The sequence below is a fragment of the Anser brachyrhynchus genome (genome assembly GCF_964034855.1).
Source record: "Anser brachyrhynchus genome assembly, chromosome: 25".
NCBI classification, from domain to species: Eukaryota; Metazoa; Chordata; class Aves; order Anseriformes; family Anatidae; genus Anser; species Anser brachyrhynchus.
In genome coordinates, this window is record NC_137718.1 from 3,626,346 (window position 1) to 3,644,196 (window position 17,851).

A 17,851-nucleotide genomic window follows, 5' to 3' on the forward strand; every position below is an offset into this window, starting at 1 on the left:
GATCCCAGGACCAACAGAGCTGGCCCCAAGCATGGTGCCCGTCACCCTTTTTAATCATTTTTTCCCCCATCAGAGGGACCAGTGCCTTCAGAGGGCACCTGCCTGGGTTGGTGCCACGTGGGATGACCATACAACACTTTGCTTCTTGGGGTGCTCTGGTGTGCAGGGACAGGGACAGACACCTGCACCCATTTTGGGACCAAATACCCTGGTGATGGGCACCGCAGACCCTCTGCTCCCCAAACGACGGGTTTCCCCGCACCCACCGCATGCTCCCATCTCCCTGCTCTCCCCTCCCGGCGCTTTCTCAATCCCCCCGCGTGCACGCGAACTCTGGCCCTGCATAACTTGGAGTCCAGACAAACACCAAGGGTCAAGGCAAAGCCTGGATCGAACACAGGGGCAACAGCACGGAGCTCGGCACGAAAGCTGGGGGCCCTCCTCCCTCGGGAAAAGCCTGGCACCCATCTCCCTGCCTCTCCCTGCCCTAGCACGTGGCACCCCCAGGGATTTGCCACCCTCTGGCCCCACCAGGCGTGGGTGGGTGTTTTTGCAAAGCAGGCTGCTGATGATAAATCGGTGGCCTGACCCATACCAAACCCCCGTGCATCCCTCGGGGCTCGAACCCAGCAGCCTTGGCCACGGTCTGACCGCAGACACGAAGTCCCAGCTCGTTAAAGGACCTCAGCTTTTCCCCCCTGCTGCCGCTCGATGGGCTGCGAGGGCTGAATAGTGCCTCCTGGGCTGCTTCTTCAGGCTGAGCTCTCATAGCCAGTTAGCCCGTAATGCCTCTGGGTGTTTGTCAGGGGGAAAAAAAATAAAGGGAGCATGCGGGGGAAAAAAAAAACAATTACATCCGAGCAACTTAATTGTGTTTGCAAGCGCAGCGCCTCTGCTGGTGTGGCTGCTTGCAGAAAGGTGGTGAGACGGTGAGAAGTCAGGGGATGGCACTGAAGGGCACGCCACCTCTACGCTGTGCAAAAACCACCCCTGCGCACACAAACGTTGCCTCAAAGGGCTTCTCCACCAGGATGCTGTGAGCTGGTCCCAGAGGGACGCACACACTTCAGCACGTGATGGTAAAAGCAATAATTACAGTCCCCCATCGTCGTGCAAAGCACTGGTACTATAAGGATTCTGTGCGTTCCCCAACACATTTATTGCTACTTAACAGGAGATGCAGACACGGGAGAGAGAGAGGTACTGTGCGTGCTTCATGTGCCTGGTCCTGCTGGGGGAAGGCTCCTGGAGAATGTCCCCCAGGATGCTGCCTGATTCGTTTCAAGCAGACAGCCCAGAAGTCCTGTGCTGCTTTCAAGACCCACCATCATTACAAAGCTATACTTAGTGTTCCTTAACCGACAGCATCTGGGAGCAGATTCCACCTGGCCAGGGAAAAAAAAATTAAAAAAAGAGGACTGTGGGATGGAGCACCCACATTTTCATCCTCCTGCCGTGCTCCCAGCCCCTTTGCACACCTTTGGGGAGAGCCCCAGGGATGCGTGGCAGCAAGTAAAGCTGTGACAACCCGTGAGCCCGCAGGGGAACACAGCCCTGAGCTGGAGCTCTCCCCACAGGCAGGACCTAGGGCTGTAGGAAATGATTTTTCCTCTGGGTTTCCAGCCAGGGATTCTTGGCGTGAGAGTGCAGAGAGGAAAGGGTTAGTGACCCGCGGGGCTCCGTCGGTGCCCCATTGAGAGGTTTGGCTCCCCTGGCACAACAGCAGCGAATGGTTCATCTAAAAACTAGGTGGCCTATGAAATACTGCAGAACCGACTGCTTGGGTCCGTACCTTGCAGAATTCCCCAAAGGACGGGCACTTCTGCACAGTCCCCACATGGCCACGGCGCCCTGGCTGAGCACCAGGCTCAGCCCAAGCTTTGCAGCACGGCTCCTTGGCTTTCTGCTCTCTGGCCTTTGTGTAGGAATGGGATCGCTCTGTGAGGCAGGACAGCTCACTTGGGGTCCGGTCTCAAGTGCAGCAGCACGCAAGGCAACCTTTAAATAACAGGGAGGAAGCAGGAGGCAGGGGCTCCTTACCTCCTCTCGGAGTCCCCAGCCCCTGCTGCTGATGAACTCCAGATGTACCTTAAAATAAACTCTGCTCTGTTCCCCCTCCCCTGTACAGCAGGGGACGGATTATTATTATTGTTATTATTTTAAAACCTTACCTTGGCAGAGGAGAAATGTATATTCCCTGCTGCAAAGAAAGAGCCATTCATCTGTTCCCAGTTACCAGCACCGAGCCCCCTCGAGGGGTCCTCGCTACTGCACGACACCGAGGCCGGGAGGACGAAGGGGAACCCGATGCACACCCATTTCCTCACGCTGGAAACCATGACCAAGCCAGTTCCTCATTTCTTACCCGTTCCTATTTATTTACTATTTTATTTATTCTTTATTATTTTGTCTTATTCAGCTGCTTGTTTGTCTGGGATTTTGGGGCAGCTCTTTTGGGATGGGATCCCACAGCCTTTTGGGATTCCTCTCCCCTGCCCACCATGTCCTCTCCAGACAGAAAGCCACCTCATGCATTTGTTCAAAACCAGAACCTCCCGCAGTCTCTGCCCTTACCCCGGTGACCCGTGATCCTCCGGAGACACATTACACAGAGTCGAGATGATAGCTAAAAGCTTTATTAGGAGGGCTTATAATTATATTGACTCCATAACTGAAACGCACTAACTAGGTTTCCAGGTGAAAGGTTCCCCAGGGAAAGCTCTGGGCAGCACTGCTGCTATTAAAGCCGGCGAGATGTGGGGGACCGAGATAGCCTGGGGGCTGGCCGAGGGACTGACGAGCATTCCTCCCCGCACGGCCTGTCCACAGCCCTTTGCTTCGAGGGTTTTTCTCATGGCGTTAGAAATGCCAGAAGGGATCTGCACCAAGGCAGCAGGCAGGAGCGGGGCTGTGGGATGCTGACCACAGGAGCCCAGGTCCCGCTGGCCCCAGCACCGACCCTCTGCTCTCCTTCATCCTCAGGTCCCCGCTCCCTCATCCGTAACACCCAGGAAAAGGCACTGCCCTGCACCTAAAACCCCATCCATCGCAACGGTGCCCATCGATACGGCCACACGAGCCCTTGGAAAAGATAAGCGGGATGCCCTCTGGAAGGGATGCTCCAGAATTGCCCCTCACGGATCACAGACACCTCGAGTGAAATCCCCGCTACCGAGAGCCAAATTCTCCTGCCTGCACCGACAAATCTGGGTTGCTGCCACCGGCAGCAGCTCTGCACCATCCCCGTGTAGCCGTACAGCAGCTCTGCCACAGGGATGAGCTACGAGGGCCACGCAGGCACGTCACCTATGCCGAGTGTTTTATGAGGGAGCGCACGGCCAGCTGGCTTGGCCCGGCACGGAAGGAGCTGCTCCAGCAGCACACCGTGCTGGAACCCTCCCGAATGGTGCTGAGGGGTTGAGGATGAGGAGGGGACCCAGGGCACCCTCCCTGCAGCCAGGACCTGAACCTATGCCACCGTGCGCCCTGCTGGCCCCTTCTCCTTGTGCCAGGGCCCATGGGTTCCCTGCAAAACTGCTTACCCCAAAAAGCCCCCAGCACAAGGATGGGGCTGGAGATAGGCGAGACACAAAGCTCTTAGGTTGGCAAACGAGGTAATCACAACACACGCTGCGCGGCCTTCATAAATCTTCTGTTAACCCCCCCACACACCCCCCAGCTGCAGGTGGCACCAGTGACAGCCTGGGCCCGGCTCCCAGTAAACCACAGCCCAGACGCAAGCGGCACTGCCCCCCGGCACCGGGGTGCTCCGGGGCCACATCCTGCCCTGTGACGTGCAGCTGGGGGTGTGCAGAGGAGGAAACGTGCACCTCGGGTTTTGGGGGGTGGTGGGGAAACCTTGTGCACCCCCAGAGAGAAAACACTGCAACCCTTTCTTCATACATTTATTTATTTATTTATTTATTTATTTTTTGCTGGGTTTTGGTTGTGGTTTTGATTTTATGTTTTCGATTGTGTGTTTTTGACTGTTGTGCTCTTGATTGCTTATTCGTATTGATTTCTTATTGTTAATTTTCAGTGTTCATTTCTGACTGCTTATATTCTCTTGCCGCTTTCTGACCACTTTTTTCTCACCGCTTTCTGACCGCTTATTTTTTATTCCCTCTTTCTGACCGCTTATTTATTCTTGCTGCTTTCAGATCCCTTATTTTTTCTCACTACTTTGACCCCTTATTTTTTCTCACTACTTTCTGATCCCTTATTTCTTCTCTCTGCTTTCTGCCCCCTTATTTTTTCTCACTGCTTTCTGCCCCCTTATTTTTTCTCTCCGCTTTTTGACCCCTTATTTTCTCTCTCCACTTTCTGCCCCCTTATTTTTTCTCTCCACTTTCTGCCCCCTTACTTTTTCTCACTGCTTTCTGCCCCCTTATTTTTTCTCTCCGATTTTTGACCCCTTATTTTCTCTCTCCACTTTCTGCCCCCTTATTTTTTCTCTCCACTTTCTGCCCCCTTATTTTTTCTCACTGCTTTCTGCCCCCTTATTTTTTCTCTCCGCTTTTTGACCCCTTGTTTTCTCTCTCCACTTTCTGCCCCCTTATTTTCTCTCTCCGCTTTCTGCCCCCTTATTTTTTCTCTCTGCTTTCTGCCCCCTTATTTTTTCTCACCGCTTTTTGACCCTCTTATTCTTTCTCGCCGCTTTTGACCCCCTATTTTCTTCCCACCTCTCTCCGCCCGCTCGCATACCTTACCCCCTATATATATATATTTTTTTTTTTTTTACCGCTCCTTTTCCCGCCGGCACCCCCGGGGCTAGACGACCCCCCGGCTCCCCCCCGGGGCCCCGAGCATCCCCCGCGGGGGCAGCGCTCCGGGGGCGGGGATGCCGAGCCCCGCTGCCCGTTGCACATTCTCTCCGGGCGGCGGCGCGGCGCTCCGCTCCTCCCGGCTCCGCGCGGCTCCGCACGGCCCCGGCGGCGCGAAGATGGCGACGGCGAGCAGCGGCGGGGCTCGCCGGGCCCGGGGGTTCCCCCGCCGCCTCCTGCCGCTGCTGCTGCTCTTAACGGCGGCGGGGAGCCGGGGGGCTCGGGGGGGGCCCTCGCCGCTGCTCCGCTCCCCGCCGCCCGCCGCCGAAGCCCCGCGGAGCCGCCGCGCAGCGCAGCAGCGCCCGCCGGAGCCCATCCAGGTGTACGGACAGGTGAGCCCTGCTGACCCCCGGGCCCCTTCCCCGAGACCCCCAACCCCACCCGGAGAGCCCCCCCCTAAAAAAAAAAAAAATTAAAAAAAAATTAAAAAAGATCAATTCAGTGAACCGAGCGGCGGAGCGCCGCGTTACATCACCCCCTGCGCTCCCCCCGCTGCCGCTGTGGCCGTCCCTCTGTGCCCCCCCCCCCCCCCCGCAATGTGCATTTGCAAGGGGATCGCCTGGGGGCACAGCGCTCCCCCCCCCCCCCCAAGTCCACCCTCCCCACGCGTGATTTTTTCCCCGCACCCCGTGCTGCAGCCCCGCGGATCCCCCTGGGGCAGTGGGGACCCCCCCATGGGGATCACGACCACCCCCCCCCGCAACCCAAATCCCCCCGTGGGAAGGGGCTGGGTCGTGCTCCCAGGTCACCGGCGAGGCATCCCCACGCAAAATCATCGCTGTGCATGGGATCTGCCCCGCTGAGAGCAGCCGGCAGCAAGATGCTGGGCGCTGTTGCCACCGATCTCCACATCTCGTCGCCTTGTTCTCAGCCACCTTGCCCTGCTGGCGCTGCTCGGGTCGCGGTGCATGCTCACGGGCTCCATCCCACCGAAACGAGCAGCAGGAGCTGCCGGTGGCCAAGGGCACGCGGCGGTGACACCGCCAGGTAGCCCCTTGGCTAGCACATGGATGGGACAGCGAGGCCGTGGGGTGGGTGGGATCACTTAAATGTGCCCGTGTTAAACATCCTAACATGCAAAAACCAGGTGGAAGGGGTGACCTTTGGTAGAAAACCTTGCTGCTTGGGATGCGCCGTGCCCTTCTCCGTAAGGATTTCGTGTTTCTGAGCCATTCCCCACGGCTTTTAGAAAAGACAGGGAGAGGAGCTGCTCCTCAGCAAAGCACAGGAATTGCTGTTTCGGAAAGCGCCCCTGCTCAGGCTCAGCTACTTGGCAAGTTTTGCAGCCGGGACCAGAATTCCTCCCCCCCCCCCCTTTTCCATCACTTGAGGGATGTGAAGGAATTACACCCAGGCTGCCTGCCGCGGGAGGCTTTGGGCTGAAATAGCCCATCCTCTTCTTCATGGTTTTTAATCTCCATACGTCAGACTAAATGTTGCCTCATTTGACCCTCCTGGCTCACACTGCCCGTGTCCCACCGCAGCCCCAAAAGGCTGCCCTGGGGGGGGCACAGACAAGGCACACCGCAGGTGAGGCTCCCTGCCCTCAGCCACATCTGTTTGCCTCCTTAGCAAGCACTTCACCTCCTCCAGACCCTATAATTTCCCCTTCTTGCTACTTCTAGGATGGGCAAGAGGCAGCCACGGGGCAGGCCTGGCTCTAGAGGGGCACGAACAGTGCCTGTGCTGTTCCCTAAATCCCTGCTCCCTGATTTTTAGGCCAGGAAAACCAATTCCTACCCCCCCTTGAAAACCCGCTTTGCCTTCTCTTGCCCCAGCATTTGGCTGCTTTCAGAAAAATTCCGCGACCCTATTTCAGAAAGAAAAGCGTTATATTTGCCTCTCATCTTCAGTAAGAGGCGTTTTCCCCCCCAGCCTCCCTGCACAGCTCAGGCACGAGCAGCCTCCCCAGCCTGGACACGTAGCGGCGAATCTGGGAGGCTGCGGTAAGCCCAGTGACACCCAGAACGGGACAACGAGGAAGCAGTGGGAGTTGCACATCAAAGTTTGCTTCTGTTGGGTCTTTTCTCATTGCCTTAAGCTTTCAGAAGGCATTTGCCTGGAGAATTGAGTCGCTCTCGCTAGCGGCATCACGTGCAGGTTGAATACCAAAATTTGCCCTTCTGCTGCTTTGAGGCAGGACATGAAAATGTTAAAGCTCAGGTACCAGTCGTTACTGAGTTTATTAGCCCAAAAAAACCACTTTTGAGTGGTTTTGGATGCAGCCCCTCTCCGAGGCCTTGCAGTGCCTTAAATCACGGTCTACTTCAGAAAAGAAAGGAAGAAGGTGAGTGCACATCCCAGCCTCCATCACAGCACAGAAGAAAAAAAAAAATAGCCCCATACAACGATGCTCCTGGCTCATCACGAGCACAACGTGACCCCCATCCCTCCCGTGTCTCTGGTGCTCCTCTAATGCCAGCGGAAAATTGTGCGGTCAGACAAGCAGCCTGTAACGAAGGGACATCAGCAAGGGGACAGCGCTTGGAGCGAGCCACCGACAGCACGGCAGGGGACCCTTACCTGGGATGGATCCTGCTCCCGTGCGCTTGGCAGGTCGCTCGGCCATATGCTGCACCTTGGCTCGTGCCCCAGAGCTCCCTGCTCTGCCCCAGTCCCGATGCAGCCCCGTGGGACTGCTCACAGCCTGGTGTGGAGGTGAAGGGCAGCGAGGCACGAGGCTGGTGCTGCCTGTCACCGCTGCAGGTGACGTGGCCAGGGGACCAGGGCGAGAGGGACGCACCGCAACAGCCAGAAACAAGGTGGGGAAAGCAGTCCAAAGCCCTCGCTGCTTCTCAGGAGCCAGACGCAGCTTGCTCAGCACCTTCAGTAACAGGCTTGGACGCCTCTTGCCCTAAACAGGAACAAAGACACGAGCACAATTCGTTGTGTGGATTTCCCACTCAGCTCCCCACGAGCGGTCTCCTCCTCACCCAGGCTGCACGCACGGCTACAGCAAAAGCGTTCTGCAACTTCGGCATCCCGAGGCCAGTCGCCCAAACCCCTGGGGCCTTCCAGGCTTCCCTCCAGCTTTTCTTACTCCAAAGCCACGAGGCCAAGCACCAGACTGCGGGGACCATCAGCTATGTTTTTGGCTACGCATCCCTGCTCAGACCTAAATGCAGGTCCTGGGCTCCAGGAGCGGATGCTTTCAGCACACATCCCCACCACCCCACATAAATCCCATCCCCTGCTGGGGGGAAAACCAGCCATGAACCTCAGAGCCTGAAAGGACTTTGTGTAGTGCAAGAGCAAGAGGCAAAAGAAGTTGCAGCACCAGCTGCCTACCTGTGTGCTGGCTCCAAACATGCCAGGGCCTCAGCAGCAGCAGATAATGAGAAGCGGTGGGGCAGGATGTTAACTAACCCCATCTGCTAGTCCTGGGAGGCAGAGGCGGGGGATCAGGGCTAGGGACAGCATTTCCCCTGCAGCACCAGCACAAACACACCTCTAGCACTGAGCTGCAGAGCGCCCTTTCCTGTCTCGATGGGGTTTACCAGCCCTCCCTCACCAGAAGCAAGCAACTAGCAAGAAACCTTTGCTGTTAGCCATGCTGGGACACGAGACATCTCACCTAACCACAGCTGCTCCACTTGTGCTGCTTGCTGCCACCGCCAGGCCCTGTGCCTCTCCCCATGCTCCTGTGAGCTCCTGCCACCCCCTGCCCCTTCACAGGGCTGGGGACCCCATGGACGTCCTCAGCTGGTAGCACACATCTTCCTCTGTCACACAGTGCTTTTAGAGATTACCAAGAAAGTAACGTTTTTTCCCTGGAGGGCAGCCTCCTCCCTGGCTGGAGGGACCTCTGGTGCCGGTGGGCAGAGCTGCATCGAGGTGTCTGGAGCCCCTGGGTGCCCCCCGTCCCCATAACACACAGCCGAAGTAGCCCCTGAGCACAGAGAGCGAGAGCTTCTCTTCTTCTGAGGCCATTAGCACATCCCTGAAAGCAAGCCCACCTAGCTCCCCTCCCCTAACAACTCCCAAAGTGCCAAAGAGCTTTTCTTCTTCCCAAGGACAGAGAGAAGTGCTTCGCAGGGTAAACGCCACCCAGCTATGTGAGCGGAGAAATCAATTACTGTACATCGGATTTGAACCATACTTAATTTTGACCTAGATTGCCGGCCCTGCAGAGACCTTCCCGGATCAGACGGGGACCTTCTGCTGGCACCTGGGGCAGCACATCCCGGCACGGGTCCCCAGGCCCCCTGCCCCTTCCTTCCCAACACCCATTTTCCCCCCTCCATTTCCCCTTTGCCTTCCTTTTAGGCACAGCAGCAAAAGGAGAGCTCTGTTGGTGGTAGCAGAGAGAAAACAGCTCTGCAAGCAGATGATTTCGGCATTAGCAGAATTAACATGGGCCTGGCACTCTCCAAAATGAGTCACCCGTGTTTCATATCAATGATTTCAGGCCCTGGCATTTTCAGTCCAAGCCACAAGCAGCGCCACGGCAGGCACAGAAGGTATTTTAAAAATACCGTGGCAGGGATAGAAGCAGATGCTCGGGAGCTGAGCAGAAGGAACAGTAACGGAGCTTCAGGGGGAGCGCACGAGGAGCGCAGCGTGCCGCGGATGCAGCAGGCACACGGTGTGGGTGCTGCCTCGTGGCTCTCCGTGACAGCAGACCGTGGCACAAGCCTTGCTGGGGGCACGGGGAGGGACAGGCAAGCACTAGCCCTCTGCAGCATCCAGCGAGCCATGGGACAGGAGGCACAGATCCCACACTTTAAACGCCCTGAGCTACCTGAGCAGCAGCTTCGCTTCTGACCCCTTTTGCCAACCGCTTTCCGTGTCCCTGTTCCAACAGAAGCAAAACGTTTAAGCCAGTTCCTTTTCTGCAACCATCTCCCTTGAGCCTTTGGCATTGCTCTCTGAGCACCCTAAGCGAGCAGTGGCTCGTGGACCGTGGCCGCAGCGTGCTGGGGGCTGCACGAAGGCTTCAGCCAAACCAGTGAAGCACCCACACAATGTCTGGAGCAGCAGGAACGTGCAAAGCTTGTGTCCTCCCTCCTGCCAAGATCCCAGCCTCAAACCTTGAAAGTTTCGGCAGCAGCTCAAAACCGCAGAGGCCCGTGGCTCTCCAGCAGGCTCACTTATCAAGCCCTGGTAATAGCCTATTAATTATTCAGAAATTTTCTAGGAACCACATTTGTTTTTAAGCATCTCATTTTCGTTACATAACAAGGACGGGGAAAAAAACATAACCCTGGGAGTCCTTTTTTTTTTTTTCCTTGTGCAGCCCCGTTTTTCTAGCACCGAGGGCTCGCACCACGTCACTTCTTCATTAAAAGCACGTGCCGAGGTCAAGCCCAAACCCTGCAGCTAAAGCGCTAACTCAGGGCAGAATAAACCCATCGGCACACACTCAGCCCCTAAGCCCGCTTGCCACCCAGAACACCCAAATGCCTGTCACTGCACTCAGCTGTGAGGTGCTGCTAGGAGCCAGCGAGCACGCGGTATTTCTGCCCGCAGCTCATCGCAGCCGAGCGGGGCGATTTCTCCCCGGGAAAGCCAAGCCTCCCACGCAGCCCGGCCTCGCAGGGGCTCAGAAGCAGGGATTTGGTGTCCTCTGACGCCAGCCAAGCCTGAGAAGCTCCTGCCTAGCAGCTAACACGAGGTGCCCGTGCCGTGGTCACACACCCCACGACAGTGCCACCTCCCCGGCACAGGCAGCAGCCGAGCTCAGGGTCAGGCTCTGCACTTCACACCTCGAGGAGGCTCCTACCTGCTCGGCCAGACATCAGCTCCAAGGGATGCCCGCTCACCCCACGCCAATCTTCACGTGTCGGGGGATGCTGTTAACAGGAAGAGAACCGAACGTGAGCAACGCTAGCAGCATTAACTGTGTTAACTCCAGATCCAAGCAGCCTCCGCTCTGCCTTGGCTCCAGTTCTCCCCTCCCGGACTTCATCTGGCACCTCATGTATTAGGAGGACAAATTAGAATTTCATGCATATTTCATATACACTTAATCACTTGGCAGAGACCAAAACACATCCCCATTAAGAGGAATTTATGCTAAATGCTGCTTCCATTAGGCACCGGCCATTGCCTCCTTTTAGGTTCGAGCAGCTCCTGGGGAAGGTTCCCCCAGCAGGGGAGCCAGGGACCGTGACACTGGGGTCTGCTGAGCGAGCGTCATCCCTGCAAGCAGGGACAGGTTGCTCAGGGCAGGGATAAGGGATTTTATGCTATTTCACAGGACACATCCTGGTCAACTGGGCACCAGGAGCCGTTAGCTTGGGGCACGAGGCGCTGCTGCCACCCGGAGAACAAGGACGGGGGGCCTGGTTGTCACTGCCCTGAGCGTCACATCCCCACAGCATTTAGGATCACCAGAATTTCAGTTCCCGGGGGACTTACAGCACAGGGCAGCCTTCTGGTGACTTCATGCCCCGGCGTAAAGCCCAGGTCAGCAGCTTGCAGCTGCCCAAACCTCAGCATCGCTTCCTCCTTCCTCCCAGGCAGCCAAACCTTACTCAGCCTCAGCTCAGCCTTTGTATAAGGGCTCAGCCCTAATTAGGCTGCCCCAGGTCCTGAGGTTCAGCTGCTCTTCCTCGGGCAGCCCAGAGCCCTGTCCCAGCCCTGGGGCATGCCCACATGTCCCTGCTTTCCCTTCCCCAGTGACAGGTCCCCTTTTTGGCTCAGTCTTTTAGCTCATGGGGAAAAACCTTTAGGTGTTACTTGTGAGTTTAAAGCGAGGCACAGGTGGGAGCGCCCTGATCTGGATTTTTTTTTTTTTTTTTGTAACTGTCCTGGTGTCAGATTTCTGGCAGAAAAATATGCAAAGTGCTACCGAACACGCCGTGGAGGCGGTGACAAACCCTTCCTGGAGAAAATGTGCTTGGGGGAGGCCAGGCACCTCTTGGCACTGCCTTGCCTTCAGGGAGCAGACAACCCTGGGAGGGAACCTGCACCCCCAGCCCCCCCGTACCCCCCGGCCCCAAACTCTGACAGCAATAAACCTGCAGCCACCAACCTCATCCCTGGCACGACTGGGAACCTGAACAAAATAATTAGTGTAACCGGGATATAGCTAAAAAAAAATAAATGTGATGTTCTGCTTTTAATGGGGAAAAAGGGGAGACTGGGGCTGTGCTGAGCTGAGCTGGGTACCGGCCCTGGGGAGCTGCTCAGTGCCCCCCTGTATGACTTTAATTTGTTTCTTTATTACTATTTTCCCCCCTTGCACGAACCCATTATATAAGAGGGATTTGGAGACTTCTGTTCCACTCGCCTCCCCCCCTTGCAGACTAAAACCCTCGTTTTTCCCAAGCATTTATTTTCTGGTCACTGGGGCTGGGGGGGGGCGGGGTTGGGAGCTGCAGGGCATCAGCCCTAAGAAGGGCTTAGCCCCGTATTTTTGCAGCTTGCCTTCAGACACCGGAGTCGTGCAGAGCTCCTGCACCTTCAGCTCCTGCACCTTCAGCTCCTGCTGCAGCGGTGCTGCGATGGCATCCCCGGAGGGACCCTTCCCTGCCCCGGCACAACCTGGGCACGGGGTGTAAAGGGGATCCGTCTGGTTGCATTTGTTTAGGGAAACGGCATGTCCTGCTCGGTGCAGAGATTGCCACGGGAAGGTGGCTCCGGTTCCTTCTGGCCCTTTGCCTGGCCGGGCAGGGCTTGTACCGTTCCTCGGCTTTCATTTTTGTTCTTGTCGTCCCCCAAATCCTCTTTCAACGAGGAAAAATACAAGGAAAACGAACCCCTTCAGACACGTAGGTTTCACCAGCATGTTCATAACAGATGCTCCTTTACCGCCTCCCCCCCGGGGAAGTCTTCTCGGTGCTTTAACCCTGTGGTAGCTTGCAGCGAGTGCTGAGCACCTTACCAGGGCTGAGGCATGCCCATGGGCTCGTTCCCCAGCCCCACCGAGGTCTGAGGAGCTGGGCATGAAGCCCCCAGGCTTGTTGCCTTCAGGGTTTTCAGCTCATGGTTTGAACAAGTTTCCCCAAGCCCCGGTTTGGAGGAGTTTCCCCAAACCCCGTGCGTTTCCACGGATGAGCCGGTGCCGGCGGCCGCCCCCGCAGCCCAGGCTGACGGCGGTGCCCTTCTCCTCCGCGCTGCAGGTCAGCCTCAACGACTCCCACAACCAGATGGTCGTTCACTGGGCAGGAGAGAAGAGCAACGTGATCGTGGCCTTGGCTAGAGACAGCCTGTCTTTGCTGGGTCCCAAAAACAGCGACGTAAGTACCGCAGTCGGCCCTTCCCACGGCGCCTCGGTGCTGGGCGAACGTTCACAGCCTCCTGCTCCGGGCAGAGATGCAGGAGAGGCCCCCAGGTTTGCCCTGGGAGATAAGCATAGCGTGATAATGACCCCACACTATTTTGGGGTCAGTTCTGGCACAGCAGACCCCCCAGCAGCACACAGTGCCGTGCCCCGTGGTGATGCTGCCCAGCTCCGGCATGGGCTGGCTGCGGGTTCCTTCTTGCTTCACCTCTGCCTTGGCACCGTGTGGCCTGGGCCCGCCATAACCCGGTGTGTTCCTCCAGGTCTACGTCTCCTACGACTACGGGAAGAGCTTTAAAAAGATTTCGGAGCGGTTCAGCTTCGGGGACGGGAACGGCAGCGCCGTGGCCATCGCCCAGTTCTACCACAGCCCGGCCGACAACCAGCGGGTGAGGAGGGACGAGCCCTTTGGGGTGGAAGGGACAAGGGCATCTTTCTCCCAGCTGAAGCTCTCATAAAGTGGGGTGGGACGTCCTTGCCCTGCAGCAGCTGAGCTGCCACTCGCCATCCCCACGGATATTCCCCTCTGCAAAGGAGAGGGTAACTGGGCCAAGGTCCTCCCCTCCAGAGTTCACCCACCCAAATGCTCCCCCAGGACCTGTCTCCCTCTCACTGGTAGCTCGTGCCCTGCTCTGATCTCCTGGAGACTGACCTCCTGCTTGTCTCCTTCCTTCCTTCCTGCTCCCTCTGTCCCCAGTATATCTTTGTGGATGCTTTCGTCCCGTACCTCTGGCTCACCACCGACTTCTGCAAGAGCATCCAGGGCTTCTCGATCCCCTTCAGGGCAGCAGACCTCCTCCTGCACAGCAGGAACCCTAACCTCGTCTTGGGCTTCGACAGGTCCCATCCCAACAAGCAGGTGAGAGCTTCTACCTTGGCTTCACCCTGACCCCTTGGCCCCCATCCCCCTTACTGCTGCAGTCCTATCTCACATCAGAGCCCGGGCAGCTCAGCCAGGAACGGCCTCTGCAGCATTAAATGTGGGCATGTGGTTTGGCTTTGGGTCTTGCATAACAAATTGCTTCTCGAAAACAACCCCCTTTTTTTTTTTTCCCCTGGAGGCACAGGGTACAGTTTGTAAATAATTACATCACCTTCAGATACACACATGCACGGCATGTGCGAAATTTTGAGGCTGAGCAAGCATCCCCTAAAGCATGAACAGGGACTGATGAGCAGGATGTGTGCACGGTCCTGTGAGCACCCTGATGCCTTCCCGATGGGATGGAGCTGGCTGCGAGCAGAACCTGTCCCGGGCAGGCTGCTGGGGCTGGCCAAACGTGGGTGCAAGCAAAAAAGATGCAAAAATCACAGCTTGGGAGCCAACACAGTGCTTAGAAAATAAAAAAAAATCAGGCAGCTTTCAGGGACACGGGTCCTGTGGAGGCTGGGAGCTGCAGAGGGGCCGATGTGCCTGCGGGCGGGCGTGTTTATCGCTGCTGCTGCTCTTGCTGGCGCAATGCGAGATGCTATCTCTGCTCGTGAACTTTGCCTTCCTTGCAGCCGCAGATGGGCAGTGACGGCGCGCTGCTGTGCTCGGTGCTGCAACCGGCCCCGAGAGGGAGGCGGCTCCGCCCGGATATTTACCCTTGCGCTCCACGGGCACATCAGAAAAAAGTTATTTTTAATTCTGAGTTACTGTAAAACCGAGCAGCTCGGCAGGCAGTGGGAAATCCTCCTGGTGGGAGGGGTTCCCTCTCGTGGGTTGCGCTCTCTGGAAACGCTGCAGGGTCCGGGTCCCCCTGGCATCTCTCACCTTTGTCATTGCAGCTCTGGAAATCGGATGATTTTGGCCAGACCTGGATCATGATTCAGGAACACGTCAAGTCGTTTTCTTGGTACGTGTCGTGGCTTTGTGTTCCACCTGGCTCTCGCCCTCTCCCCCCTTTTTTTAGGTGTGCCAAGGTGCTCCCAGTCCCATCCAGGCACCCAGTGGCAGCCCAGGGGCCGAGCTGGTGGCAGAACTGCTGGGCACCAGCTTTCTTCTTCCCTGGTCACTGGAGCTTTCTCCAGCAGGGCAGCTTCACTGGCGTTCCAGGACAGCACCGAACCCTCCCGATCCTTATCCCCATCTCCATAGTTTCACCACACACCTCGCAGCATGCAAACTTGCCGTTTAATCTAGATTTCCATCTCCTCTCCTCGGGGTCACATCAAAAGGGACAGCGCTTGACAAACAGGGCTTGCGAGGTCTCCGAACCCATCATTCCTGGCCTAGAGCTAACAAGGAAAATAGGAAACACAGAGCGCCGCGGTAACTTCAGGAGGCAAACACACCTGGGCAAACATTGCCGTTGCGTTCCCCGAGCCGTGCCCGGTCCCTCTTCCTTTCACAGAGCTCCCCTGGGCACTGCACAGCCTCCTCCTCCCTAGAGCTCCCTGGGCTCTGCACCTTGGGTGCAGCCAGGGGTGCTCCAGCTCCTGCCTCACTTTGCATGCTGAACACATCTCTGTAAAGGGCTGTGGCTCCTCGGTGCCTTTGCATTGCTCTGTGAGCTCAGGAATGATAAAACCTCACTTTTTGTTTTTAATTCCAGGGGCGTCGAGCCCTACGATAAGCCAAACACGGTGTACATCGAGCGGCACGAGCCTTCCGGGGCTTCCACTGTCATTCGCAGCACGGATTTCTTCCAAACCCGAGAAAACGAAGAGGTGATCCTGGAAGACGCCGAAGACTTCCAGCTCAGGGACAAATACCTGTTTGCCACCAAGTCTGTGGTACGTACCGTGCGAGCACCGCGCTCGTAACGTACCGCTGTGGCCACGGCGGGCAGGGGCTGGGAGCCTGAACAAAACAACTAGCACATGGTTATGTCTAAAGCATGGTGAGAGCATTTGCTAGGGGTGCTGCTCCTTGCTGCTGCATCCGTAGCCTCTGGACCATCAGTAGCCTCCAGACCAGCTTGCCACCGAGGCTCCCCATGGGCTATCGGCCACTGCCTTCACTGCATGCCCTCACGCTGCCGTGGATAAGGTAGTGCCGAGCCTCTTTGCTGTCTCCTACCCTCTTTTTCATCAAGCTGGGCAGAAGTAGGTCAGGCTGCCAAGTGCCGGGCCCTGGGAGTACGCACGGGATGCCTGCAGAGGCAGGAGGAGGGGGGACGTGGCTCGGTGGCTGGAGGCCACGTGTCGGCGAGGATTATGCTCAAGCATGAGCTAGGTCCAAGCAGCGTAACGTGCTGCAGCACGGCAAGAGAGCCGGGCTGTCACTTTGCTTTCCTAAGGGAAGGGGGTGGCGGTGGATGGCGGTGGTCCTTTCGTCCCCCGGCAGCTCAGTCCCCCTCTGATTTTGAAGCTGTCAGCCAGTTTCAAACAAACCCAAAGGAAAGGCTGAAAGCATCATGCACCTTATCAGTGCTTTCATTGTTGGCAAATCCTTTACAAAGGAGATTCAACACTTGTTCTTTCTAGAATTTAAGGAGCACCGTCCTTTTTACAAGATGCAGGCACTGCTTCCCCCCCCTGCCGCTGCCATCGAGGCTGTTCCAGCAAGCGCTTTGTTTGCCCTTTGGGGGTGGCTCCTTGCACAGCCACACCGTGGTTCCTCAGCAGCGAGCAGCAAACACATCACCTCGCAGGCGACGGCTCAGAAAAGGGCTTTCAGTTTCTCAGAAATCTCTCCGACACCTCCTAGGGCCCGGCGCCTTGGCGCTGCGCCTGCCCTGCAGCCTGCAGATTTTATCTGGGCGCGCTGCTGGTGTCAGGGGAAGCGTGGGGATGTGGAGGAGCCAGCCCATCCTGCACAGCCCTCGGGTTTGTGGGCAGCTCCCTGACAGCTGGAGCTAGGTTGAGCCTTGAGTTTTTACAGCACAACTTCAATTTGGGGTTTCTTCAGGGTTGTTTCTGCTCCTGGAGAGCTCATTGGGCGCAGGGGTCACCGCCACACTTCCTCCTGCTCCTGTACTGGCTGGTGTTGCACCAAATAAGCATTAAAATTACCTGTACTCGAGGACCAGTAGGACCCACTCTGGTGGAATCAGCCTGGCTGGAACCCCCCGGTTTGGCAATGGGGGTCCCATGATCGGGACCTGGTCCCTGCACCAAACCTTGCCGCGGCGCAGGGGAGGAGAGCGGCCGCGTCTCGGGCGCGGAGGCGCGGGGACCTCCTGACTCGTGCTCCTCGCCGTGGGAGCCGCGGTTGCTTAGCGATGCAGAGCCTGGGAAAAATCAGGCCGCTTATTTTTGGAGCCTAAATCTGGGTTTGGGTTCTTACTGTTGGCATCCCACGTGAAATGTGTTGCCCCCAGCTTTTGCTTTTTCAGCTCAGCGCTGGCGCCTTTTACTTGGTGCAAATCATTAAAAATAGGAAGGCGAGGACAGGCTGTTCTGCTTAAATCCAGCCCCCTTCCCTCCACCTGACCTGGCAGAAGGGGCAGCAGGAGGGATGCTCGTGTTCATCGCTACTGTAGGGATGCTGTCACCATCCCTGCGGTGTGGGTTTGGGTTCAGGGAGGCGGGCAGTGGGTGCCAGCTTGCTTCCCAGCCACATTGTCTGTGGATTTGCCCCATTCAGCCGATTTCAGGGTGATTTCAGGGATGAAATATGCTCCTAATGTTTCCTTCTGCTCCGCCGCAGCGTTTGCTGGGCAGCTCGCAGCCGCCGTCGGTCCAGCTCTGGGTTTCCTTCAACCGCAAGCCGATGCGGGTGGCCCAGTTCGTTACCAAGCACCCAATTAAGGTAAGCGGAGCTGTCCGAGATGACCTCCCAGCTGCAGGGCAGAGGGAAGAGTGACCGTTAGCTGAGTGGAAACGCTAAATCGCCCTACGTGTAAGCCCTGCTCGTAAGCCTCCCGTTCGCATC

General features: G+C 57.1%; 1 protein-coding gene and 1 long non-coding RNA gene across 3 annotated transcripts in view; one reads left to right on the top strand and one right to left on the bottom strand.

Annotated features, from left to right (window-relative positions):
• Positions 1-4,884: 4,884 nt before the first annotated feature.
• The window catches only part of SORL1 (sortilin related receptor 1), a 42,602-nt gene continuing 29,635 nt past the window's right edge, over positions 4,885-17,851 (top strand). For both annotated transcript variants that reach the window (XM_080568031.1, XM_080568032.1), the window contains exons 1-7: positions 4,885-5,155; positions 12,890-13,006; positions 13,314-13,439; positions 13,748-13,909; positions 14,821-14,888; positions 15,588-15,768; positions 17,627-17,728. In XM_080568031.1, the coding sequence (XP_080424157.1) occupies positions 4,943-5,155; positions 12,890-13,006; positions 13,314-13,439; positions 13,748-13,909; positions 14,821-14,888; positions 15,588-15,768; positions 17,627-17,728 (969 nt within the window). In that variant the 5' untranslated portion in view covers positions 4,885-4,942. The remainder of the gene's footprint in view (positions 5,156-12,889; positions 13,007-13,313; positions 13,440-13,747; positions 13,910-14,820; positions 14,889-15,587; positions 15,769-17,626; positions 17,729-17,851) is intronic.
• On the bottom strand, positions 5,215-12,883 carry LOC308182835. Its single transcript, XR_013942115.1, has 3 exons — positions 11,184-12,883; positions 10,546-10,615; positions 5,215-7,677 (listed from the first exon to the last, which is right to left on the bottom strand). It is a non-coding gene; the product is annotated as an uncharacterized lncRNA (long non-coding RNA).